Source organism: Perca flavescens, chromosome 14 (assembly GCF_004354835.1).
Source record: "Perca flavescens isolate YP-PL-M2 chromosome 14, PFLA_1.0, whole genome shotgun sequence".
NCBI lineage: Eukaryota > Metazoa > Chordata > Actinopteri > Perciformes > Percidae > Perca > Perca flavescens.
In genome coordinates, this window is record NC_041344.1 from 35,077,613 (window position 1) to 35,100,074 (window position 22,462).

The 22,462-nt window shown below is 42.7% G+C and overlaps 1 protein-coding gene across 3 annotated transcripts in view; it reads right to left on the reverse strand.

Annotated features, from left to right (window-relative positions):
* Positions 1-3,077: 3,077 nt before the first annotated feature.
* Positions 3,078-22,462, reverse strand: part of si:ch211-152p11.4 (regulator of G-protein signaling 1) — a 28,529-nt gene continuing 9,144 nt past the window's right edge. For 2 of the 3 annotated variants that reach the window (XM_028596661.1, XM_028596660.1), the window contains exons 5-6: positions 11,329-11,495; positions 3,078-4,195 (exon numbers count right to left, since the gene is read on the reverse strand). In XM_028596661.1, the coding sequence (XP_028452462.1) occupies positions 4,025-4,195; positions 11,329-11,495 (338 nt within the window). In that variant the 3' untranslated portion in view covers positions 3,078-4,024. Of the gene's footprint in view, positions 4,196-11,328; positions 11,496-18,452; positions 18,634-22,462 lie in introns of those variants that run through there. The other variant, XM_028596662.1, reaches the window with a different exon arrangement.

Below are 22,462 nucleotides of genomic sequence, written 5' to 3' on the forward strand. Positions count from 1 at the left end.
TACCTGGTTTTAATAAAATCATGTTTTGTTCACCATGTCATGGAGAAGTATTACACTGCCAACATTCCCAAGCAACGTCTCCGATGGGTGGAGCTCGCTGTTACCATGGAAATGTTGAGTCTCTGGTCGTTTCTGTACAGTACCTTTGCCTTTTTCAGTGTTGAAATTGTTCTTTTGCACATAATCAAATGTCTTATGGTCACCATTCATCTCATAGCTGGTTGGCTTGCTTCCAGGCTTAAAACTACTTATATAAGCATTTAATGAAATGTCAAAGGATATACTGAATGGGGAAAATCACTTCCAGAACCAGAGCTGTTCAAAAAGTGGGCGCTCACTGTTGATCACCTGTGTTCCCACAGGAGGAGCCGGAGGAAGTAGCTTGGGTAAAGAGGGTTGGGCTTTGTTTGCTTCGCCTGCTGCATAACCCAGACCTGGAGAAGTGGCTGAAAATGGAGAAATGAATGGAAAAAAAATTTAAATGAAAAGAACTACCCATCAATTTCTTTTTAAAGGCCCTGAACACCCACACCGGTGTTTTCAGTTCTTCAGGCTGATTAGACTCTGCTCAGGTTGAAGGTGTGCCACAGCTTAGACAGGTCACAAATTCATTCTACCAATAAGAATGATAAAGCTGTCATTTGTCCCACCCTAACCGGTGCAACAGCACTAACAGGGGACTCAGGAAGATGTCATTCAATCAGTCTAACCACATCCACACAGTCCTACGAAAAGCGCTGCATCACGTTGCTTAAATTGCATCCCCAACTCCTCCACTTGCCTCCCTTCCTCGCGTCTTAGTCCCTCCCACCGAGGGGGCCCGGGAGAGACGTGAGGAAATCATCGGAGGAGAGAGGCAACAAGCAAATGTGTTTTAGAGAGATGAGACGTCCTTTCCTCTGAAGCGTCACATGAATCAGTCAGCTGTTTGGGTGGAGTTAGTAACTCCTTCAGCTGCACGGCTTCTGGGAAGGCTGCTCACTGGATCCTCCGCTATAGCTCCTCAGTGATCCCTCCTCGCTCCTCGGGGCAGGAATAAGAGCTTTGAGACGGCCCTCACGAGGAGGGACAGAACAACTTCTGGTTCAGCCGAGGACCGAGGAGATATCAGATGAGGGACATGAGAAGCAGCTTTGGTCTAATCTTCCACATTAATGGAAGACACCTGTGTGGGTGTTCAGGGTATTTAAAAGATCCCCAACGTATTGAGGATAGTACAGATATCAATAATAAAACACAGAATCAAAGAAATGATCGACACCAAAACGAAGCGTCTATATATAAGAGAGATCCAAATGGTCAGTCTGAATGGGTGCCTTTTACCAGTGGATTGGTCTAGAACCAGCGTTAAACATACAATATGTAACTTTCTGCCGCTAGGGGTCTCTCAACCAAAACAATGGGCGGTAAAACTGGACTTTTGATGACGTTGGGAAGTTGCGTGGAATTATGGGAGTTTTTAGTGTTAAACACCTTCTCTGCCAGTTAGAATGCATCAGTTCACGGACGAGTTTACCCATTCAAGTTTATTCACGTTACGTTTAGTAACGTTTATTCATGTTATTGTAATAAAATAGCTGCAGTTTCCCCAACATAATTACGTTTTTCTTGATTAGATTTTTATTTGTAGCTGACCAGTTAGTTAATGAGCCAGCCAGCTAACAGTAGCCAGCAGCTAAAACACAAAATATTTCACATATCAATGTCACCTTTTGGATGGTTTCAACACCGGGGCGGACGGGGTTTGTTGTAATGCTAGCTAGCTACTAAACGAGGCTTAGAGACGGGTGTGGGTGGGAATTGTCGGGGAAATCTCCGCGACAGCGAGCCAGGACGTTTGATGCCTGTTGTGCAGCAGCAGAACATCTCCCAGCTGCCCGGAATGATCTCCCCTTCACTTTTCAGTAATCTTAACTTTTCATTTTGGTGCTTAACCCACCTTTTGTCGGGTTAATTTAGCTAACCGTAGAGACAGCTAAACGCGAAGGGGGTAGAAATACGGCAGGGAGGAGATTTTCGGCACATACACCGGTAGCGCTACGGAGATGTAGCTAGCTACCGCTATGGATGGCCGCTGTTGTGACTCGGTGCTGGGTCTGATATAGTCTGTTTCCCGACGTTTAATTAAACTGCCGTTAGCGTCGTAAGCACCGGGCACTGGAGATAAGTTCTGGCTGGGGGGGTTGCTGTAATGAAAGTAGCTGGCTGATAGCTGGCTGGGGGCTAACGGTAACTAGCTAGCTATATGTCCCGGGGCTGTTGTCAGCTGTCATCCCGACTGAGTCTCTCTGCACCGGGGGAGTGAGGCAGACAGACCGGGGTGTGCTACTTTGGCTAAATTATCATTAGATTAATCGTCTATCTATACAGCTAACGTTAACGTTACTAGTGAAGTTATTCGTGGGTTAGCTCAGTCCTGTTAGCTGTGATCGAAACAGTCATAGTAAAAATAACTATTAGCATGTTGAACGATGTTGTAACCTCATAAGGATTAGCATCAACGTTAGCACATTGTAGTAACGTTAAGCTATTATCGATATTGAACTTACAAAATAGATAAGGTCTCTGTTGTATTACTGTGATAAAAAGTGGGATGTAATTAATCACAAAATTATGCTGTATGGCAAAAAAAAGCAGTATTACGGTTACAAGTATTTTTTTTTCTGTGACATGTGTATGATTTACAATTACTCCTGAACGTATCATCTTGGTGACAGTGTTCTGACGGAAGTTAGAGTAACTGGAGGATGAAAGTTTATAGGACGCCACTGACGGGCGACTAAAGGAAAAGTGCCGTGTCTGAAAATAAAATAAAAGATTTCTCTGGGTTTGACATTTGGTGGAAACATTTGGGATAGTGTATGAACACAACTCATAAAAATATATAACATAGGTATGGTCGTTTTTAGACATTTTAAAGCAGAAATGTTACATATTGTACCTGTAATGTTTGCTCTGCCCTCGACACATGCGGAACGTCCTGTCACTCTGTATCCAAGCAACCTCTGCATGAGCAGGGGTCAGTCCCCCCCACATACTCGAACTGCAGCTCGATGCTAATCAACACACACATCAGCTAAAAAAAAACTGGATTTTATTTGTTTCTCTTTAAAACTCTCAAACATTACAAACACTTTTGACTTATTACTTATTTCTTTTGTTTCTTTAAAATGTTCTATCATATGAGGGTGTTTCAATTTTTACAGGACCAACAGTCAAGGAAATGCTAACATACTCATTACACACAGCCTGCTTAAATGATGGAGTGTTTTCTAAGGCTATCATATGCATGCCCAGTTTGTCTTTGTCTGAACAGTGGAGCAGAGTATTCAGAAGCAGACTGAGCGCAACTTCCTTGTAGTCACGGAGTCATTTGACCCGTCAGAGTCAATTTGCTCAGGTTTCCCGTCTGTGCCATACAAGTAACTCACATAGTACTTTGACCTTTTCCTGCAAGGAGCTCATCCTTGTTGAATGGGTTTTTCCTTTCCGTCAGCAGAGAGAACTCAGAGCAGTGGACCATGGGAACATTAGCTGCTGACAGGGAGGATGTTGATTGGTTAAAATGAGAGCTGCGTAGTTTTACGGGTCATTTAAAGTAACGGAAACAAAACTGCCTCGCCTCCGTTTTTCCAAATTCACAGGGCCAACAAGAAGCCAAATAAAGAAATGGTTTAACTTTAATTTGATGAAATTTGCTTATTTTCTTTCTTCTTTTTTTTCTTCAAAAATGGGATAAAAGGATCGATACCAATACCATGTCTGTGTTAGTACAGGGCTGGAGTCAGGGCATGCTAAGCTTACCATAAAGACTGGAAGCACAGGGAAACACAGAGATTCTGAATGGAAATCGTATATTAACTTAACTGACTCACTTTCCTACACACAGTTGCCAAATAGCATCAATGTTTGATCCAGACATATTTTTTTACACAAACAGCAGCTCTATATTAGGTTTATGATCTTTAGGACGTCCTGGGAACAGCCAACTGTTCCTCCAGGTGTGTGATCCCCCGTGTGGCTGCTAGTCATCCTCTCGCAGTAAGGAGAGGTAGATGTTGGACTGGAGGAAGCGTGGATAACAGTCCGTGTCCAGCAGCGAGTAGATGCGTTTCTGAGCGTGGTCCAGAGAGGTGTGAGAGGGAGCCTGCAGCAGCTGGAGGCTCAGGTCCCGCGTCTTGCTGTCCAGGTTCACCTACAACAAGATCGCACAGTAAGTCGGCGCTGCACTCATTATTCACAGCTCAATTCTAGTGTAGTCTCACATTGCCAGATGGTCTGGCTAGTCCACACAGAATTCGTGGATGGGAGAAAAACATGCTCTGGTTTATTGACATTTCTTTAAACCAATCACAATCGTCTTGGGCAATTGTGCCGGATGCGCCGGACGGAGCCACGGTGCTCTGCTAAATAGCTTCAGGAAGGAAATTGTGCACATAGGGAGGCGAGCTCAGGAATTAAAATCCCTTAAGGCTCACGGTAGGACATTGGCGTAACGAGCCAACACCGGGCCCCTATGCAGGATTATCTAGGCGGGCCCCCCTACTACAGCACGTGATGACGGCGCAATGTCCACGAGTAGGCTACCATGAATAGGACAGGATAGGATCATAGAGACACAGCATATAAGAGATGACATGACTGACAAAATCAGGAATAGCCTACGCACACTACAACAACAACAACAAAAAACACTGGTTTGAATGTGGACCATAACACATGAAAAAACACACAAGGGCAGTTCCTCCAGGATTTCGCGGCCTTTTTTTGAGATTGTTGCGGCCCAAAATGCCGGATTTCACGGGAGCTTTTGTAAAAAATTGCAAATGTTTGTTGCAATGAAGTTGCAGAAGACTGTGACATTTTTTTGTGTATGTAATAAAAAGGAAACTTGTTTTGGGGAGAATAATAATTATTACTATTAATTAATTACTCTGGGCTGAGATTTTCAAGGAACCTTACCAAAAAGGCTCAGGATGATGCAAATGTTGGTATAATATGAAAATGGCTGGTGGATTTAAGACAAAAAAATTATAATTGATTGATTGATTGATTATGATTTATTAATTAATCAAATATGAACATATACAGTGCCTTGCGAAAGTATTCGGCCCCCTTGAACTTTTTGACCTTTGTCACATTTCAGGCTTCAAACATAAAGATATAAAACTGTAATTTTCTGTGAAGAATCAACAACAAGTGGGACACAATCATGAAGTGGAACGACATTTATTGGATATTTCAAACCTTTTTAACAAATAAAAAACTGAAAAATTGGGCATGCAAAATGATTCAGCCCCCTTAAGTTAATACTTTGTAGCGCCACCTTTTGCTGCGATTACAGCTGTAAGTCGCTCGGGGTATGTCTCTATCAGTTTTGCACATCGAGAGACTGAAATGTTTGCCCATTCCTTCTTGCAAAACAGCTGGAGCTCAGTGAGGTTGGATGGAGAGCGTTTGTGAACAGCAGTTTTCAGTTCTTTCCACAGATTCTTGATTGGATTCAGGTCTGGACTTTGACTTGGCCATTCTAAAACCTGGATATGTTTATTTGTGAACCATTCCATTGTAGATGTTGCTTTATGTTTTGGATCATTGTCTTAATCTCCGTCCCAGTCTCAGGTCTTTTGCAGACTCCATCAGGTTTTCTTCCAGAATGGTCCTGTATTTGGCTCCATCCATCTTCCCATCAATTTTAACCATCTTCCCTGTCCCTGCTGAAGAAAAGCAGGCCCAAACCATGATGCTGCCACCACCATGTTTGACAGTGGGGATGGTGTGTTCAGGGTAATGAGCTGTGTTGCTTTTACGCCAAACATGACGTTTTATATTGTTGCCAAAAAGTTCGATTTTGGTTTCATCTGACCAGAGCACCTTCTTCCACATGTTTGGTGTGTCTCCCAGGTGGCTTGTGGCAAACTTTAAACAACACTTTTTATGGATATCTTTAAGAAATGGCTTTCTTCTTGCCACTCTTCCATGAAGGCCAGATTTGTCCAGTATACGACTGATTGATGTCCTATGGACAGAGTCTCCCACCTCAGCTGTAGATCTCTGCAGGTCATCCAGAGTGATCATGGGCCTCTTGGCTGCATCTCTGATCAGTCTTCTCCTTGTATGAGCTGAAAGTTAAGAGGGACGGCCGGGTCTTCGTAGATTTCCATTTCAATATTATCGCTTGCACAGTGCTCCTTGGGATGTTTAAAGCTTGGGAAATCTTTTTGTATCCAAATCCAGCTTTAAACTTCTCCCCAACAGTATCTGGGACCTGCCTGGTGTGTTCCTTGTTCTTCATGATGCTCTCTGCGCTTTAAACAGACCTCTGAGACTATCACAGAGCAGGAGACTTGATTACACACAGGTGGATTCTATTTATCATCATTAGTCATTTAGGTCAACGTTGGATCATTCAGAGATCATCACTGAACTTCTGGAGAGAGTTTGCTGCACTGAAAGTAAAGGGGCTGAATAATTTTGCACGCCCAATTTTTCAGTTTTTTATTTGTTAAAAAGGTTTGAAATATCCAATACATTTCGTTCCACTTCATGATTGTGTCCCACTTGTTGTTGATTCTTCACAAACAGCTGCCTGGCGTGAGCGTGTCAGCTGCCTGGCGTGAGCGTGTCAGCCGCCTGTGAGCACCCACGGAGGAAAATATAAATCGGCGCCTATGACACCATTTACAACAACCTGACCACCTCTCCTGCTCCTTCAACCACCACACCTGCCTCCCCCCTCCACAGTCACTCTCTCAATTCTCTCTGCTGTCCCCTGCATAGACAGTATACAGTGGGGGAAATAAGTATTTGACCCCTTGCTGATTTTGCAGGTTTGCCCACTTACAAAGAATGCAAAAATCTACAATTGTAATCATATGTACATTCTAACAGTGAAAGACAGAATCCCAAAGAAAATTCCAGAAAATCACATCATATGAATTTATTAAAATTGATAACCATCTGATGAGGAAAAACAAGTATTTGACCCCCTGGACAACAGCAAGTATTCTGGCTCCTACAAGCCAGTTAGTCTTTCTTTAAGACACAGCCCCAATCCGAACCAATTATCTACATCAAATACACCTGCCTCACCTCGTTACCTGTATAAAAGACACCTGTCAACACCCAAACAACCAGCATCCAACATCACCACCATGGGCAAGACCAAAGAGCTTTTCTACGGACATCAGGGACAAGATTGTTGATCTGCACAAGGCTGGGATGGGCTACAAGAGAATCGGAAAGCAACTTGAGAGAAAAGATCAACTGTCGGTGCAGTTATCAGGAAATGGAAGAAGCACCACACCACCGCCAACCTCCCTCGGTCTGGGCCTCCACACAAGATCTTGCCTCGTGGGGTGTCCCTGATCATGCGAACGGTGAGGAATCATCCCAAAACCACAAGGGGGAACTGATGAATCAACTGAAGGCAGCTGGGACCACAGTTACAAAAAAACGGTTGGTAACACACTACGCCCGTCATGGAATGAAATCCTGCAGCGCACGCAAGTCCCCCTGCTCAAGAAGAAACATGTACAGGCCCGCATGAAGTTCGCCATTCACCACCTGGACGACTCAGAAGAGGCCTGGAAGAAGGTGATGTGGTCAGATGAGACCAAAATAGAACTTTTGGCCTCAACTCAACTCGTCGTGTTTGGAGGGCAAAGAACACCGAGTACAACCCAAAGAACACCATCCCCACCGTCAAGCATGGTGGTGGCAACATCATGCTTTGGGGGTGCTTTTCAGCCAAGGGGACGGGACAACTCCATCGTATTGAGGGGAGGATGGACGGGGCCATGTATCGTGGAATTCTGGACCGACATCTCCTTCCCTCAGTGAGAGAGCTGAAGATGGGTCGAGGATGGGTGTTTCAGCACGACAACGACCCTAAGCACACCGCCAAAGCAACAAAAGAGTGGCTGAAGAAGAAGCACATCAAGGTTCTGGAGTGGCCTAGCCAGTCTCCAGACCTGAATCCGATTGAAAATCTTTGGAGGGAGCTTAAAATTCGAGTTGCCAGGCGACAACCTCGGAACCTGAATGATTTGGAGGCTGTTTGCAGGGAGGAGTGGCCAACATCCCTGCCGAAATGTGCACAAACCTTGTCACCAACTATAAAAACCGTTTGACATCTGTGCTGGCCAATAATGGCTTTTCTACAAAATATTAACATGCTGTTTGTCCAGGGGGTCAAATACTTGTTTTTCCTCATCAGATGGTTATCAATTTTAATAAATTCATATGATGTGATTTTCTGGAATTTTCTTTGGGATTCTGTCTTTCACTGTTAGAATGTACATATGATTACAATTGTAGATTTTTGCATTCTTTGTAAGTGGGCAAACCTGCAAAATCAGCAAGGGGTCAAATACTTATTTCCCCCCTCTGTATAATGGACCAACAGACCCTGTGTCTCTAGACGGAGACCAGTGAAGGCTATTAGAATCACTTTTCCGGTGATGGCCAGCTTTACTGAGCAGCCTCCAACTGAGAGAGACAACATAAATGTGACGTGAGCAACGTGTCTGAAAGTGTGAAGTCTTCTGGTAGCTGTGACAAGAGAAATCTCAATCATTCCCAATCTTACAGCGACAGAGAGTGTAGGTATATGTAAGGAGATAACATGGGCACAGGCTAATTACTGCTAACTAAAATGCTAGTTAACATTAGTAATTAAACCTATACAGCTCATGTAAGTCGAAACTGCCTGCAAGTTTCTCCTGTACTATACGGTAATTCCTCTACTATGTGACACAATCGTTTTTTACAAAAATGTCTGCTACATAACGTGAGCTACAAGGTAATGGAGCCTTTTATACATTGTCGTGTTGGACAATGGACAAATAGAGTCTTTAAACGCTTCAGATGTTAAGTTATTCACGGTCAAGTGACGTCAATATGAATGCTAGTCAGTGGAATGCTAACGGGAGATGATACTGTTGTAGCATCAAAATGGCGCCATAGGAGGTTCGAGTTCTGAAGCGAAGCTTACCCCCTTGGTCAGGGGGGTTAAGAAGTTTGTTTATAGTAGAGAAATGTTAAAGGTAGTCTGTGTATGCATGGAGATGAACTGTTAACCACTACATTTGCAACTGCGACGTACCGCAGACGTCGCGGCTCACACCTCTCAATATTTACTGATGTTTGCCTCCCCACCGCCAGGCTTCGAGTTCCACTTTCGCACGCTCCCCGGAGCGACTGGCATCGGTGGCTTGGGCCCCGTCATAACTGCTTGCAGTTCAAATTATTATTATTATTATTATTATTATTATTATTATTTTAGTTCCGGGAAATCTGGTCACACTAATTTTGCTTTAACTGCTTTTGTGTAACCTGGTGATAAAGATGGCCACAGAGAGATAAAGAGTGCCATCATAGGATAGACAGATAGGACAATAGCATTGTACACACGGATTTAGTTTTTCATTTAGTTTTGTTGGATTTCTGGGGGATATTCCTTTTTCGGTTAGCTATGGTGGCAAACTGTGGGAATTAACGGTTTCTTTCATGTATGTTAACCAAAATAAAATATTTCCTCATCATCATCAACTTGATTGGAGTAGAGCTATAAAAGGTTAATGGATTAGTTGTCCACTATTAAATTAATCTCAAACTATTTTGATAATCGATTAAATCGGTTTGAGTAAAAAAAAAAAAAAAAAAAAAGTGCAACTACAATGTCTAACTTGTGTGATGTCAGCTTGATAAATGTGAATATGTTCTAGTTTCTTCTCTCCTCTGGGACAGGAAACTGAAGATCTTTGAGTTGTGGACAAAACAAGACATTTGAGGACGTCATCTTGGACTTTTTGGGAAACTCTGATCCACTTTTTTTTCTCCCCATTTTGTGTCATTTTAGAAGCCAAACAACTGATCCATTCATCCAGAAGATTAGGAAAGATGGCTCCTTAAAGATTTTGTTTTTGCTACTGAAGCAACTTGAACCACCCACACAAGCTTCCGAAAATACTCGAGGCATCCAAACACACAGCGCTTTGTTTGGAGGGGGATGGATACTTTGAGTAACAACACAGCTGAAAGTGCATTGAAGGGGAAAAAAAAAGGTGTAGACATGCGACAGGCGTTATTATGGAACCCACGCAACTTTGAGGCAAGGCCCGCCCTTCAATAGCATTCACACGCTGCTATTGGCCATGCTTACGTAAGATAATGTAACCCCCTGACCAGTCGGCTATCCTAACCTTAACCACTCAAGATCAATACCTAACCCCAACCAATCGGGCCGCTTCATAGGGTGGGACTTGCCTAGAAGTTACGTGGGATCCACGATAATGCTTGTGGAAAAACTTAGAAAGAAATATATGAAGGTAAATATGGTGCAAAACGTGAGAGCTTGTAGAATACAATGTGAGAACTTGCAGAACAAAAAATCTGAACTTGTATGTTAAAATTTGCACTTGTAAAACTAAAATGTGCACTTGTAAAAAATATTCACACATGTGATCTGAATTTGAAGTCACAAAAAGAAAAAAAACACGAGAGCTTGTAAAAAAAATCTGAACTTGCAAATTGAAATTTGCACTTGTAGAAAAAATATTCACAAATGTGTAAAGTGATATTTGCATGAACACAATGACAGCTGTACACTTGTAATGCAACATTTACTCGTGTACTTTTTTTTTTTTTTACTCAGGTTCATTTTCCATCACAACCACAATTCAGTGATTACAACCTCTCGAATCTGTCCCTGTATGCGCTCTCTCGCATCACAAAGTGGCCAATCTGCGCCTCGACTTTTGCAACACTTGTTGCGATACATTTGGTGCAAAACTAATCCGTAGCTGTGGACTAAGGCTGTGGAGCTCTGAGCCAACAGGACGGGGAAAGCAGGGTTTCTATCGCCAGATGAGGGACAACTCTGTCCGGCTTATTTAGCTATGTAGCATGGAAGCTTGGTGGAATAGCAAGCTAGCGTTAGCTAACTAACCAACCAGCCTGCTTCTAAATAAATACCTTTTAATTATCTGAACACTTTTTAACAGTCAGACTGAAACACTGGCGGTGAGCTCCAGGTCCTGCAGCCGCAGACGGACCGTCACCAGTGGAATTATTTTGTGTTTTTTTTTCTTTTTGTGACTTCAAATTCAGATCACATGTGTGAATATTTTTTACAAGTGCAAATTTTTGTTTTACAAGTGCAAATTTTAACATACAAGTTCAGATTTTTTGTTCTGCAAGTTCTCACATTGTATTCTACAAGCTCTCACGTTTTGCACCATATTTACCTTCATAGAAATACACTTCCTGTTTCCATGAAGAGAGGCTGCATAGCAGCTAGACTGAATAAGAAAAGCAGGTGTGTACCTCCCGGGGGGCACCTGGCTGGATGTAGGTGGCGCAGATATCCTTGGCCCTCCTCTGCAGGCTGAAGTTGTTGGACGAGTTTCTGTACTGCTCACAGGCCAGATAGAACTGCAGATTCTCCTCGCTGAACTCAGAGCGCAGGAATGCTCCAAACACCGAAACACCAACTGTGAGAGGAGGACAAGGAGGGGCTTAGCTCACCATGCAATACACAATATGTGTGTTACAAGAGGAGACACACACACACACACACACACACACACACACACACACACACACACACACACACACACACACACACACACACACACACACCTCAGGCCTTATAAGCACATCACAAACACATATGTATTGCCAGAAGCAGAGTTTACCCAGCTCATGTAAAGCCTTAGCACACCCACATTGGCTCTACTCCAGCTGCCTGCCTGCTAGGCTTCCACCCAGGGCTTGCTTGATGTCTGATACGGACTGATTTAGACAGAGGACGGCTTCAAACCGCTGACACCACACCTACAGCATGACACAGTTCACACACGGCAGCTGCAGTGGACAGCAAAAAAACGAAAATAATCTGTATTGTGATTCCTTTGCAACGATATTTGAAATTGATTCTTTTCCGTGGAAACAATATTTTTAATGGATTTTTGAAATTAAAGGTCCCATGGCATGAAGATTTCACTTTTTTAACATTGATATGCATTCCCCCAGCCTGCCTATGGTCCCCCGGTGGCTAGAAATGGTGTTAGGTGTAAACCGAGCCCTGGGTATCCTGCTCTGCCTTTGAGAAAATGAAAGCTCAGATGGGCCGATCTGGAATCTTCTCCTTATGAGGTCATAAGGAGCAAGGTTACCTCCCCTTTCTCTGCTTTGCCCGCCCAGAGAATTTGGCCCACCCATGAGAGCGAGAGAAAAGAGAGATCAGCTCATTGTGGGACTGGCTCTAGTGGCTGTAATTCTGCACCAAGGCTGAATTTTGGGAAAGAGACTTCAGATACAGTATTAGGGGACCACTAAGGTCTATATAAAAGAGACTTCAGATACAGTATTAGGGGACCACTAAGGTCTATATAAAAGAGACTTCAGATACAGTATTAGGGGACCACTAAGGTCTATATAAGAGAGACTTCAGATACAGTATTAGGGGACCACTAAGGTCTATATAAAAGAGACTTCAGATACAGTATTAGGGGACCACTAAGGTCTATATAAAAGAGACTTCAGATACAGTATTAGGGGACCACTAAGGTCTATATAAGAGAGACTTCAGATACAGTATTAGGGGACCACTAAGGTCTATATAAAAGAGACTTCAGATACAGTATTAGGGGACCACTAAGGTCTATATAAAAGAGACTTCAGATACAGTATTAGGGGACCACTAAGGTCTATATAAAAGAGACTTCAGATACAGTATTAGGGGACCACTAAGGTCTATATAAGAGAGACTTCAGATACAGTATTAGGGGACCACTAAGGTCTATATAAAAGAGACTTCAGATACAGTATTAGGGGACCACTAAGGTCTATATAAAAGAGACTTCAGATACAGTATTAGGGGACCACTAAGGTCTATATAAGAGAGACTTCAGATACAGTATTAGGGGGACCACTAAGGTCTATATAAAAGAGACTTCAGATACAGTATTAGGGGACCACTAAGGTCTATATAAAAGAGACTTCAGATACAGTATTAGGGGACCACTAAGGTCTATATAAAAGAGACTTCAGATACAGTATTAGGGGACCACTAAGGTCTATATAAGAGAGACTTCAGATACAGTATTAGGGGACCACTAAGGTCTATATAAAAGAGACTTCAGATACAGTATTAGGGGACCACTAAGGTCTATATAAAAGAGACTTCAGATACAGTATTAGGGGACCACTAAGGTCTATATAAAAGAGACTTTAGATACAGTATTAGGGGACCACTAAGGTCTATATAAAAGAGACTTTAGATACAGTATTAGGGGACCACTAAGGTCTATATAAAAGAGACTTCAGATACAGTATTAGGGGACCACTAAGGTCTATATAAAAGAGACTTCAGATACAGTATTAGGGACCACTAAGGTCTATATAAAAGAGACTTCAGATACAGTATTAGGGGACCACTAAGGTCTATATAAAAGAGACTTCAGATACAGTATTAGGGGACCACTAAGGTCTATATAAAAAAGACTTTAGATACAGTATTAGGGGACCACTAAGGTCTATATAAAAGAGACTTTAGATACAGTATTAGGGGACCACTAAGGTCTATATAAAAACATCCAAAGAGCCTCATGTCATGGGACCTTTAATGATTCATGTAAATATGTTCTGTTTCTATGGCACCGCCAACGGCGACTACATCATATCTGTTTCTAGCAAAACAGAACGAAAGCAGAAAAATTTTCTTCTTTACAAAGTCAATAAATGTCAGACTGACTGACATGTGATGTACAGTACATTCTTCTAAGAAAACTATTTTTTTTTCTATTTTTAGAAATGTCTCACAATATATTGTCTCTAGAAGTGTATTATTCAACTTTAGTTTTTATTAAATAAAGGAAAAGAAAATCGCAAAACTCAATATCTGGCATGATGTCAGGCTTTGTCCTGGAAATGTCCTTCCGTTGACCCAGACTAGATTACAGTCAATAGAAGCGACAGCTCATATGGGGCCAGCTACCTGCTGGCAGCAGATAAAGGTGTGGTTTTAGTGGTACGTCTGGGTAGCTCAGTTGGTAGAGCGCACACCCAGGTTTAATCCTCAACACAGCGGCCGCGGGTTCAATTCTGACCTGCGGCCCTTTGCTGCATGTCATTCCCCCACTCTTCCACCTTTCATGTCTTCAGCTGTCCTATAAATATAAAGGCCGAAAATGGCCAAAACAATAATCTTAAAATAAATAAATATAAATCTGGAATAATTTACATAAATCCTTGGTTGCTGCTCCTTTTTTATCATTATTGACAAAAATTAAATTACAGAAGTTGGCTACAATATTTCCAGGTACCCCCTGGCAACTGTAGAAGTACCCCCTGGGGTCCACGTACCCCTGGCTGGAAACCACAGGTAGCTAATACTTTATAAGCAGTGTTGTTTTTAGGTGGAAAAAAAAGGTGAGGCAACAACTACTCTGCACAGATGTAAGCAACAAATTGCACACTTTTTACAATTAGACATTACCTCACATTTCCCTCAGAGTTTTACACAGGTGTTTTTAATTAATGTTATACTGTAACACCTATACTAACCTCTGAATAAATGACGACAACAGTACTAATAGCCAATCAAATTGCATCAATTGGCATCAAACCTGTTCCTTCTGCTTTCCTTGCTGCAAAGGCTTTGGGGCATGCATATTGCCATTTTCCCATCTCAAATGCAAGACAAGTGCAATTAAAACACTGTGTTAAACTTTTTGATATTAATGATCGTCTTTTACATTCAAGCCATTGCCAAATAAGTTGTGCGATCACAGAAAGCTTGTACCATGTGCCGACAGTGTTGTCGTCATTACTTAGAATTCCTCATGGGGGTGGCAGAAACTACGAACTATAGCTTTAAAACTACTCTATCCAGTGATCTTAAATGGTAGAATAATAATAAAAAAGAAGCAGCAACCAAGGATTTATGTCAAATTATTTCAGACTTATATTTATTTCTAAGATGCTAAGTACCACTAAAACCACACCTTTATCTGCTGCCAGCAGGTAGCTGGCCCCATATGAGCAGTTGCTTCTATTAACTGTAAACTAGTCTGGGTCAACGGAAGGACATTTCCAGGACAAAACCCATTGCATTTTTTTCTCCCAGAATGCATCTGTGGTGTAGCTGGCAATGCAAGACTAACTGTATACGGACATTAAATCACACACTGTAGCATCCCAACAGCTCATTAGAGTCCAACCATTTGTGTAACTTCCCGAGACCGACATTCACATCCGCTACTTTCACAGTGTTTCCTCTATGTTGATTTTGAACACATCTTGTTCGGACAGATGTTCCCCCACTACTAAAAAAAACCCCGTCTTCCAGGAGAGTTTGCCATCCCGTTTGCTTCCATTCATTTCCTGAAATCAACTTGTAAAGACTTGAAAACTTGCTTAAACATAATTTCTGTTTTTATTGTGGTCAAAAGCCCCATTCAGACTCTATTATTACAAGAGAATGTGAGGCAATACTATATTACTCATGCGCCTCTCTTAGATGCATCGTTGTGTACAGCATTTTAGCCATTTAAATCACAGTATATGGTCTGTGAACAGACAACACATTCCCAGCTTACCACACATAAAGTCACTAAGAGGAGGCAGGCTCACATTACAGCATTACTTAAAGGGTAACTAACTTTTTTATTTCAACCTGGACCCTATGTTCCTATGTTTTTGTGTCTACGTGACTGATGGGAACAACAATCTTTGACATTGGTCGAGTATTAAGAGAGAAACAAGCTACATAGGACAATTGTCCAGCTTGTATTTACCTTCACAAAAAGTGCTTGTTTTGCCACTGACAGACTCAGATTAATATTCTAAGTGTCATATTGATTGTACAACTGCTTCCATCATTAATTAGAGTACATTCCGTCATGCACACTGTTTACACTCAGCTACTCCCCCTGGTGTCCAATCTCCATCTGAGCCCCCCGAACCCATTGATATGTCTATGATTTAGCGTACCTCGACCTCCAGGAGGTTTTCAGTAAAGATAGAGCCTCGTCATTTCCACCTCACCGTCCCTATGACTGCTCCATTGAGTTACTTAAAGATGCACCCCTACCTTCCAGCAAGCTCTATAACCTGTCCAAGCCAGAGAGAGAGGCCATGGAGAGTTACATCACAGACTCTTTAGCTGCAGGTCTCATCCATTGGGGGAGGGTTTTTCTTTGGGTCCTTGCATTGATTTCAGGGGCCTTAATAATATCACTGTAAAAAATAAGTATGCGCTGCCACTAATCGACTCCGCTTTTGGCCCCTTGCACCAGTCCAACAATCTTCTCCAAGCTAGCCTCCGCAACGCCTACCACCTTGTCAGGATAAAGGACGGAGACAAATGGAAAACCGCTTTAAACACCCCTCTTGGCCATTTTGAATATTTGGTTATGCCTTTTGGCCTGACCAACGCCCCTGCCGTTTTTCAAGCTCTCCTCAATTATGTTCTACGGGACATGCTAAACAGGTTTGTGTTTGTCTACCTAGAGCAGGGTTCGGCAACCTTTTTGATATGAAGTGCCCTTTTCAAAATTTCTTGTTTATTAGTGTGCCATGTCAACATTAAGTTTAATGATGACATCACATCAAAATGTAATATCCAGGGAATCTGTCATTTTATTCCATAGCAACATTTGATAACATTTATTTCTCATAATCAGGACCTTGTAATTATTATTATTGTATATTATTATGAGGATTATGGAAACATGGTTTTAATATGCAGCATCCTGATTGGTGGAAAATGGGCTGACAAAAATATCACTGTCAAAGAGCCTGAAGGGAAAAGTTGAGTGGAAAAGCCCAGCTTTAATGATGAATGGTATAAGCATGGGAATAAGCAGGTCCTGTATGCCTCATTTTCAATGAAATTATGCTATGGCAAAAATAATAACACAACCAGCATGATTATCAAGAATAAAGTACACGAACATAACGATTGCATCATTCACGTGCATATTAAGTAGCCACATGTATTTGTTTTGGTCTTATAATGCGTCCATATTTACCGCTCCAGCGGAGAGGATGGTTTCTTCAGCCAACTTAAGTTTATAAGAATTTGTCCAAATTTCAAGATTCCCTGCAAACTAAGAAAAATAGACTACAAACCGACAGCTTTTGTTTTAGCTTGTTTTGTAAAATTTTGTTATTTGCAGAGTAGAGCTGTGTTTGTGTAAAACAGCGCGGTGGACAAGAGTGAACTGAGCAGACTGAGCAGATTTCTACATGTTTATGCCGGTCTACACAGCTGAGTGCATTGATAAGTAGTGACTTTTAACTCACGAAGGTTTTAATGTAGCCTACTTACAGCAACAAGACTAGCATTAGTTCATCTGCCCGAGCGGCCGTTATCCTCTTTGTATTGTTCAGAGTCAGAGATATGAGTCAATCAAACTACCGTAAATAACAGGTCGCGCAACTGTGAACGTTGTAGTTTGGCATGCGGATGAGAGAGTGCTTCAGCATTTCAACCATGATTTCAACACATCAATAACTCTCTTGCACACATATTGCCAGCGTGCCATTGGTTAAGGTCCCGCGTTCCCATGGTGGCACGCGTGCCTAAGGTTGCCGACGCCTGACCTAGAGGATAGCTTGATATTTTCCAGAGACATGAATGAACACACACACACACACACACAGGTCCTCTGTGCTCCAGTGGGGACATTCTTCCAAGATTGCCTGCCACCTCATCGTACGGTCTCCCTTCTCCAGCAGCGTTTCTGGTGGCCGACCATGTCATCTGATACCAGAGAGTTTGTCTCCACCTGCCCAGTCTGTGCACGCAGCAAGTCCTCTCATCTGAGACCGGCTGGCCTACCCATCCCGCATCGCCCATGGTCCCACATCTCTGTGGATTTCGTGACTGGACTCCCACCATCGGAGGGTAATTCTGTTATTCTAACCATTGTGGACCGTTTTTCTAAGACTGTGCACTTTGTTCCTCTGTCCAAACTTCTGTCAGTGCTGGAGATGGCCAACCGTCTCGTCCAACATGTGTTTAGACTCCATGGCATCCCCCAGGACATCGTATCTGACGCAGTTTTTTTTCCAGGGTCTGGAAGGCTTTTTGTCAGGTGTTGGGGGCTTCAGCCAGTCTCTCATCGGGTTACCACCCGCAGACTAATGGTCAGACGGAGCGGGCCAACCAGGACCTTAAGTCGGCTCTCCGGTGTGTGTCTGCTTGCCATCCCGCCTCTTGGTCCACCCATCTGCCCTGGGTGGAATATGCCCACAACTCCCTTGTCTGCTCATCTACTGGAATGTCACCTTTTATGGCTTCTTGAGTTTTCAACCTCCCCTCTTCCCTGTCCAGGAGAATGAGATTGCTGTCCCCTCGGTTCAGGACCGACAGTGCCCGTCGGGTCTGGGTAGAGGCTAGGGAGACTCTCGTGGCAGTTTTTTTTGGATTTTAGACTTACGTGTTTTTTCCTCGCGCTCAGTGTCCAGCTTTCCCTGCGGTCTCCAGCTTCTGTGGATCTCCAGCTTGGACTGTTTCCTCCTCCTGCTGCGCCAGCCAGCCCTCGACTGTAGCCTCCTGTTCCCTTCCAGTATTAGAGACTTTTGCTAATAAACACCCTGTACTGCTCTCCTCTCTTGTCTCTGCAGAATAAAACATCAGATTTTATAAACTACATGTGTTTTGTGTGCAGAAATCTTAATGTGTAAAGTAACTAGTAACTAAAGCTGTAACAGATGAATGTAGTGGAGTAAAAAGTATAATATTTCTCTCTGAAATGTAGTTGAGTAGAAGTAGAAAGTGGCATGAAAAGAAAAGACTCAAGTAAAGTACAAGTACCTCAACATTTGGACTAAAGTACAATACTTGAGTAAATGTACTTAGTTACATTCTACCACTGCGCAGAAGTTATTGTAAACAAACATTGGGAATCATTCTATATGTACGGCTAATGATCCCCCTGCTGTCAAGGTACGTGGTTACTTCTTTAAGACACATTGGCTTGCCTGGCCCCACTCTACCATTTACCTATAAAGCTTTGCTGGCCTGGAATCACTGATAGTTTGATCAGAACCCAGCCCTGAGCAGCAGAAGAGATAGTCACACACTCATACTATCTACTGTTAGATATTCCATTTGAACGGGCTAACTCTTTAAGACCCCCGTTCAGGAGACAGTGCTGCACACAAGCCCAATATTTACACACCAACTAGGAAAAGGCCCCCCCAAAACTTGAAGGTCAAGCCTGTGAGGCAAAAGGGCTGGAAACCTCAAGACTGAGGTCGCGTTCAGATCATGAAACAGCGATTGTGCGATTTGCTGCAGTGTTGTGCGATGTTGGGGGTGTCACTGAAACAGACCATTTGCATGAAGCCCTGTTGTGTTCTTTAACACCCCAATGTAGCACAAGTAGACTTTATATTTCACAGTTATTGTTTTCCGTCAGATCGTTTATAGATCTCAACATTTCCGACCGCACTTGAAGGCAACTTCATTTCCCGGAGAAGGAGAGAACCGCTTCAAAACACACTGCGAGTCAGTTTGCTGGTTACATGACTGGCCACCACTGCGTGTAGTTGGGTTGCGTGTCACAAAAAGTTGAGTCGGTCTCAACTTCCCGCTGCAGGCTGCTGTGTTTGTTTTCCAGCTTCCCCCTGCAACCCCTACCGCCACCCCCCACTGCAGCCTAAACACACTACCCCAATTCAAAATGAATGGAAAGACCTGCATTTTCACTGCACCGTCTGAAGGCCAACGCAGTCAGTGTGAGCGATCGCTGACCCAGGGAAATCAAATAAAAGGCCCTACAAAGGCCGAACCTATGAACAGAGTGGCCATTCAGGTCAGACCGCAAGCTGCTAAGCTGACCAAGGGAGACAACACACCGGTGGAGAATTAGCATGTAGCCCACAAGGCCTAACCTGTGTCTCAAATGGCGCACCTCTGTCCTTACATATGCTGATTTGAGTGCACAGTGCGTTCACACTTACATAGTACGGCCAAATGCTGCTTTGCCCCTATCGCAATAAAATTGAATTGAATTACTGTATATCAGCTCTTCTAGGAACTGAGTGGACTGCTGAAAACCTCTACCTAAGCTGTATTACTCATCATGACTAGTAAACTGACTGTGACATGGTAGAGCCATGGAGTGCCCCAGAGCACTTTAACTCGAGCAAGCCTAAAGTCTCAGCAAGTTGTTTATCATACTGTGGTGAACTAAATGGAAACCTGTAGTTGTTTATTAGGTATGAAACACACATTCATGACTTGATACGCAATAATGTCAAGTACATCATTTGTAGTAAACATTCAGAAACACTGTAATCTCTATAGCGGACAAGTCACTGGAAACATTATGTGGCCTTCAAAATACCCTGTAGTGCTGTCTGTGTTACCAGATGGTTTTGTCAGGGCCTACACTGGCTTTGTTAATATTAGTGACAATGTGAGTATGTCATTAAATACTGGAGCGTACTGGAATACACCAAGACTGGTCTTTCATAGCCAGCCCTATTTCCATAGGTCTGGCTACACCACAGATGCATTCTGGGATAGGAGGGGAGAAAAAAAAACCGCTCTGGGTTGTTTGCATTTCTTTAAACCAATCACAATCGTCTTGGTGTGACAGTGGCTCTGCTAAAAATAAATGACTACCTGGTCAAACATCCTCTAGCTGGACAGACTTTTAGAAGGACTGTCGGGGCATGGATTTATAATATAATATAGTCTTGATGATAACTATCTGTTCTATTGGTAGAAGCAGCAGAGTCAGGGGAAGTGCTGCTCTTTTAGCTTTATTGCACAGCACTTAACCAGTAACGTAACCAGTGACGCAGGTCAGATGTCAACATCCCTGCAGCAACATGTGAGTTCAGATAAAAGCAAGAGGAACTTGAGGCAGAATTGACTTTTAGTTGCACTAACATTTTTCCAAGGCAGCAGTGGCCAGTCAGTTAAATGTCAGGGTGTAGAGTTCAGGTAAGAACCACAATAAAAAAGTACAAGAGGTAAAAGAAGAGCTATCCTCTAACATCAGTTAAAGGGTAATCTGTGGAGGTTTTATTGCTATGAAATGAAATGTATCATCATTAAGGCCTTATACAAGCACGTTGAATGCATTTCTTACCACACAAACAATTTGTAAAATGTTATTGTATGCTTTAAAGCAGTTCTTAACCTTTCTTTGGGCCAGCGCCCCCTATCCATAATCCAGGTCCCTTATCGCCCCCCCATCAAATAAGATGTAGGCTAGTTTCCCTGAATATTAATGATTAGGCCCTATTATTGTTATGATGATTATTATTGTTGTTACTATTGTTATAAAAAAAAAATCATAATTGAATGAAAAATGTTCAACGGCTATGTTCACAGACTTATTATGTTAATGTTTGATGGAGACTTTAAAGTTCATTTAAGATGATACTCTGACGTCCCATTCCCGTGAAGGCAGCACGGAGCTGACAGAAACACAGAAGAGAAGAAGAGTTCTGATCCAGCGTCTCGTCCAGTCTCAGTGCTGTAAACTGGAACAGACCCCTGCTTTCTGCAAGTAGTTTAAAGTGTAAACTCATATTGTTGTGAATCGTTGGTGTAAACTTGCCTTAAAACAAACGCCCCCCTTTCCAAAATATTGCTTCCAGCGCCCCCAATCATCCTCTGAACACCCCCTGGGGGGGGCAGTACCACCCCCAGACCAATAGTCAGCTCTCTCTCTCTCTCTCTCTCTCTCTCTCTCTCTCTCTCTCTCTCTAAATAAAACAAAAAAATAGTAATGGGAAAGAAAAGCAGGGGGGGGCCAAACACACTTTTGGTAATTTTGTGATCAGGCTCCCTTGGCACACTTGGGCACAAGGTGGGATCAGAAACAACGCATTGTGATAGAAGTGTATTATTCAACTTTAGAAGGAAAAGAAAATATTAATACTTAATACTATCAAATCACAATACTTCTAGAATTGCAATAAATGAAAATCGCAATACAAATCCAATGGGCAGCCATGTATCATGAAAGAATCAAATCAGGACAAAAGCCTTAACTTTGACCCCCTCTAATCACAGAACTATCACTCTCATGACGCATAACACTTTGAAAATCCTGCAGAGAGATTTTATCAGAGGAAACTTATTGTTGTCGGGGACATGAACAGAAATAGTTTTTAGCCGTGACCAGCTCGACCGGTTGTCAAGCATTTACCCACCCTTGGGCGGCCACAGTTTTCAACCTAGTAGTGTGAAATGTTGGTCGAGTGTTTGAGAGGTTGTGCACTGAAGTCTCTCTCTCTCTCTCTCTCTCTCTCTCTCTCTCTCTCTCTCTCTCTCTCTCTCTCTCTCTCTCTCTCTCTCTCTCTCTCTCTCTCTCTCTCTCTCTCTCTCTCTCAAACAGTAATTTTAGCATTGTAAAATACACTTCATTCAAAGTCGATGGAAACAAAATTGCCGATGCACATTTGCCTCACAGGGTTACATTAC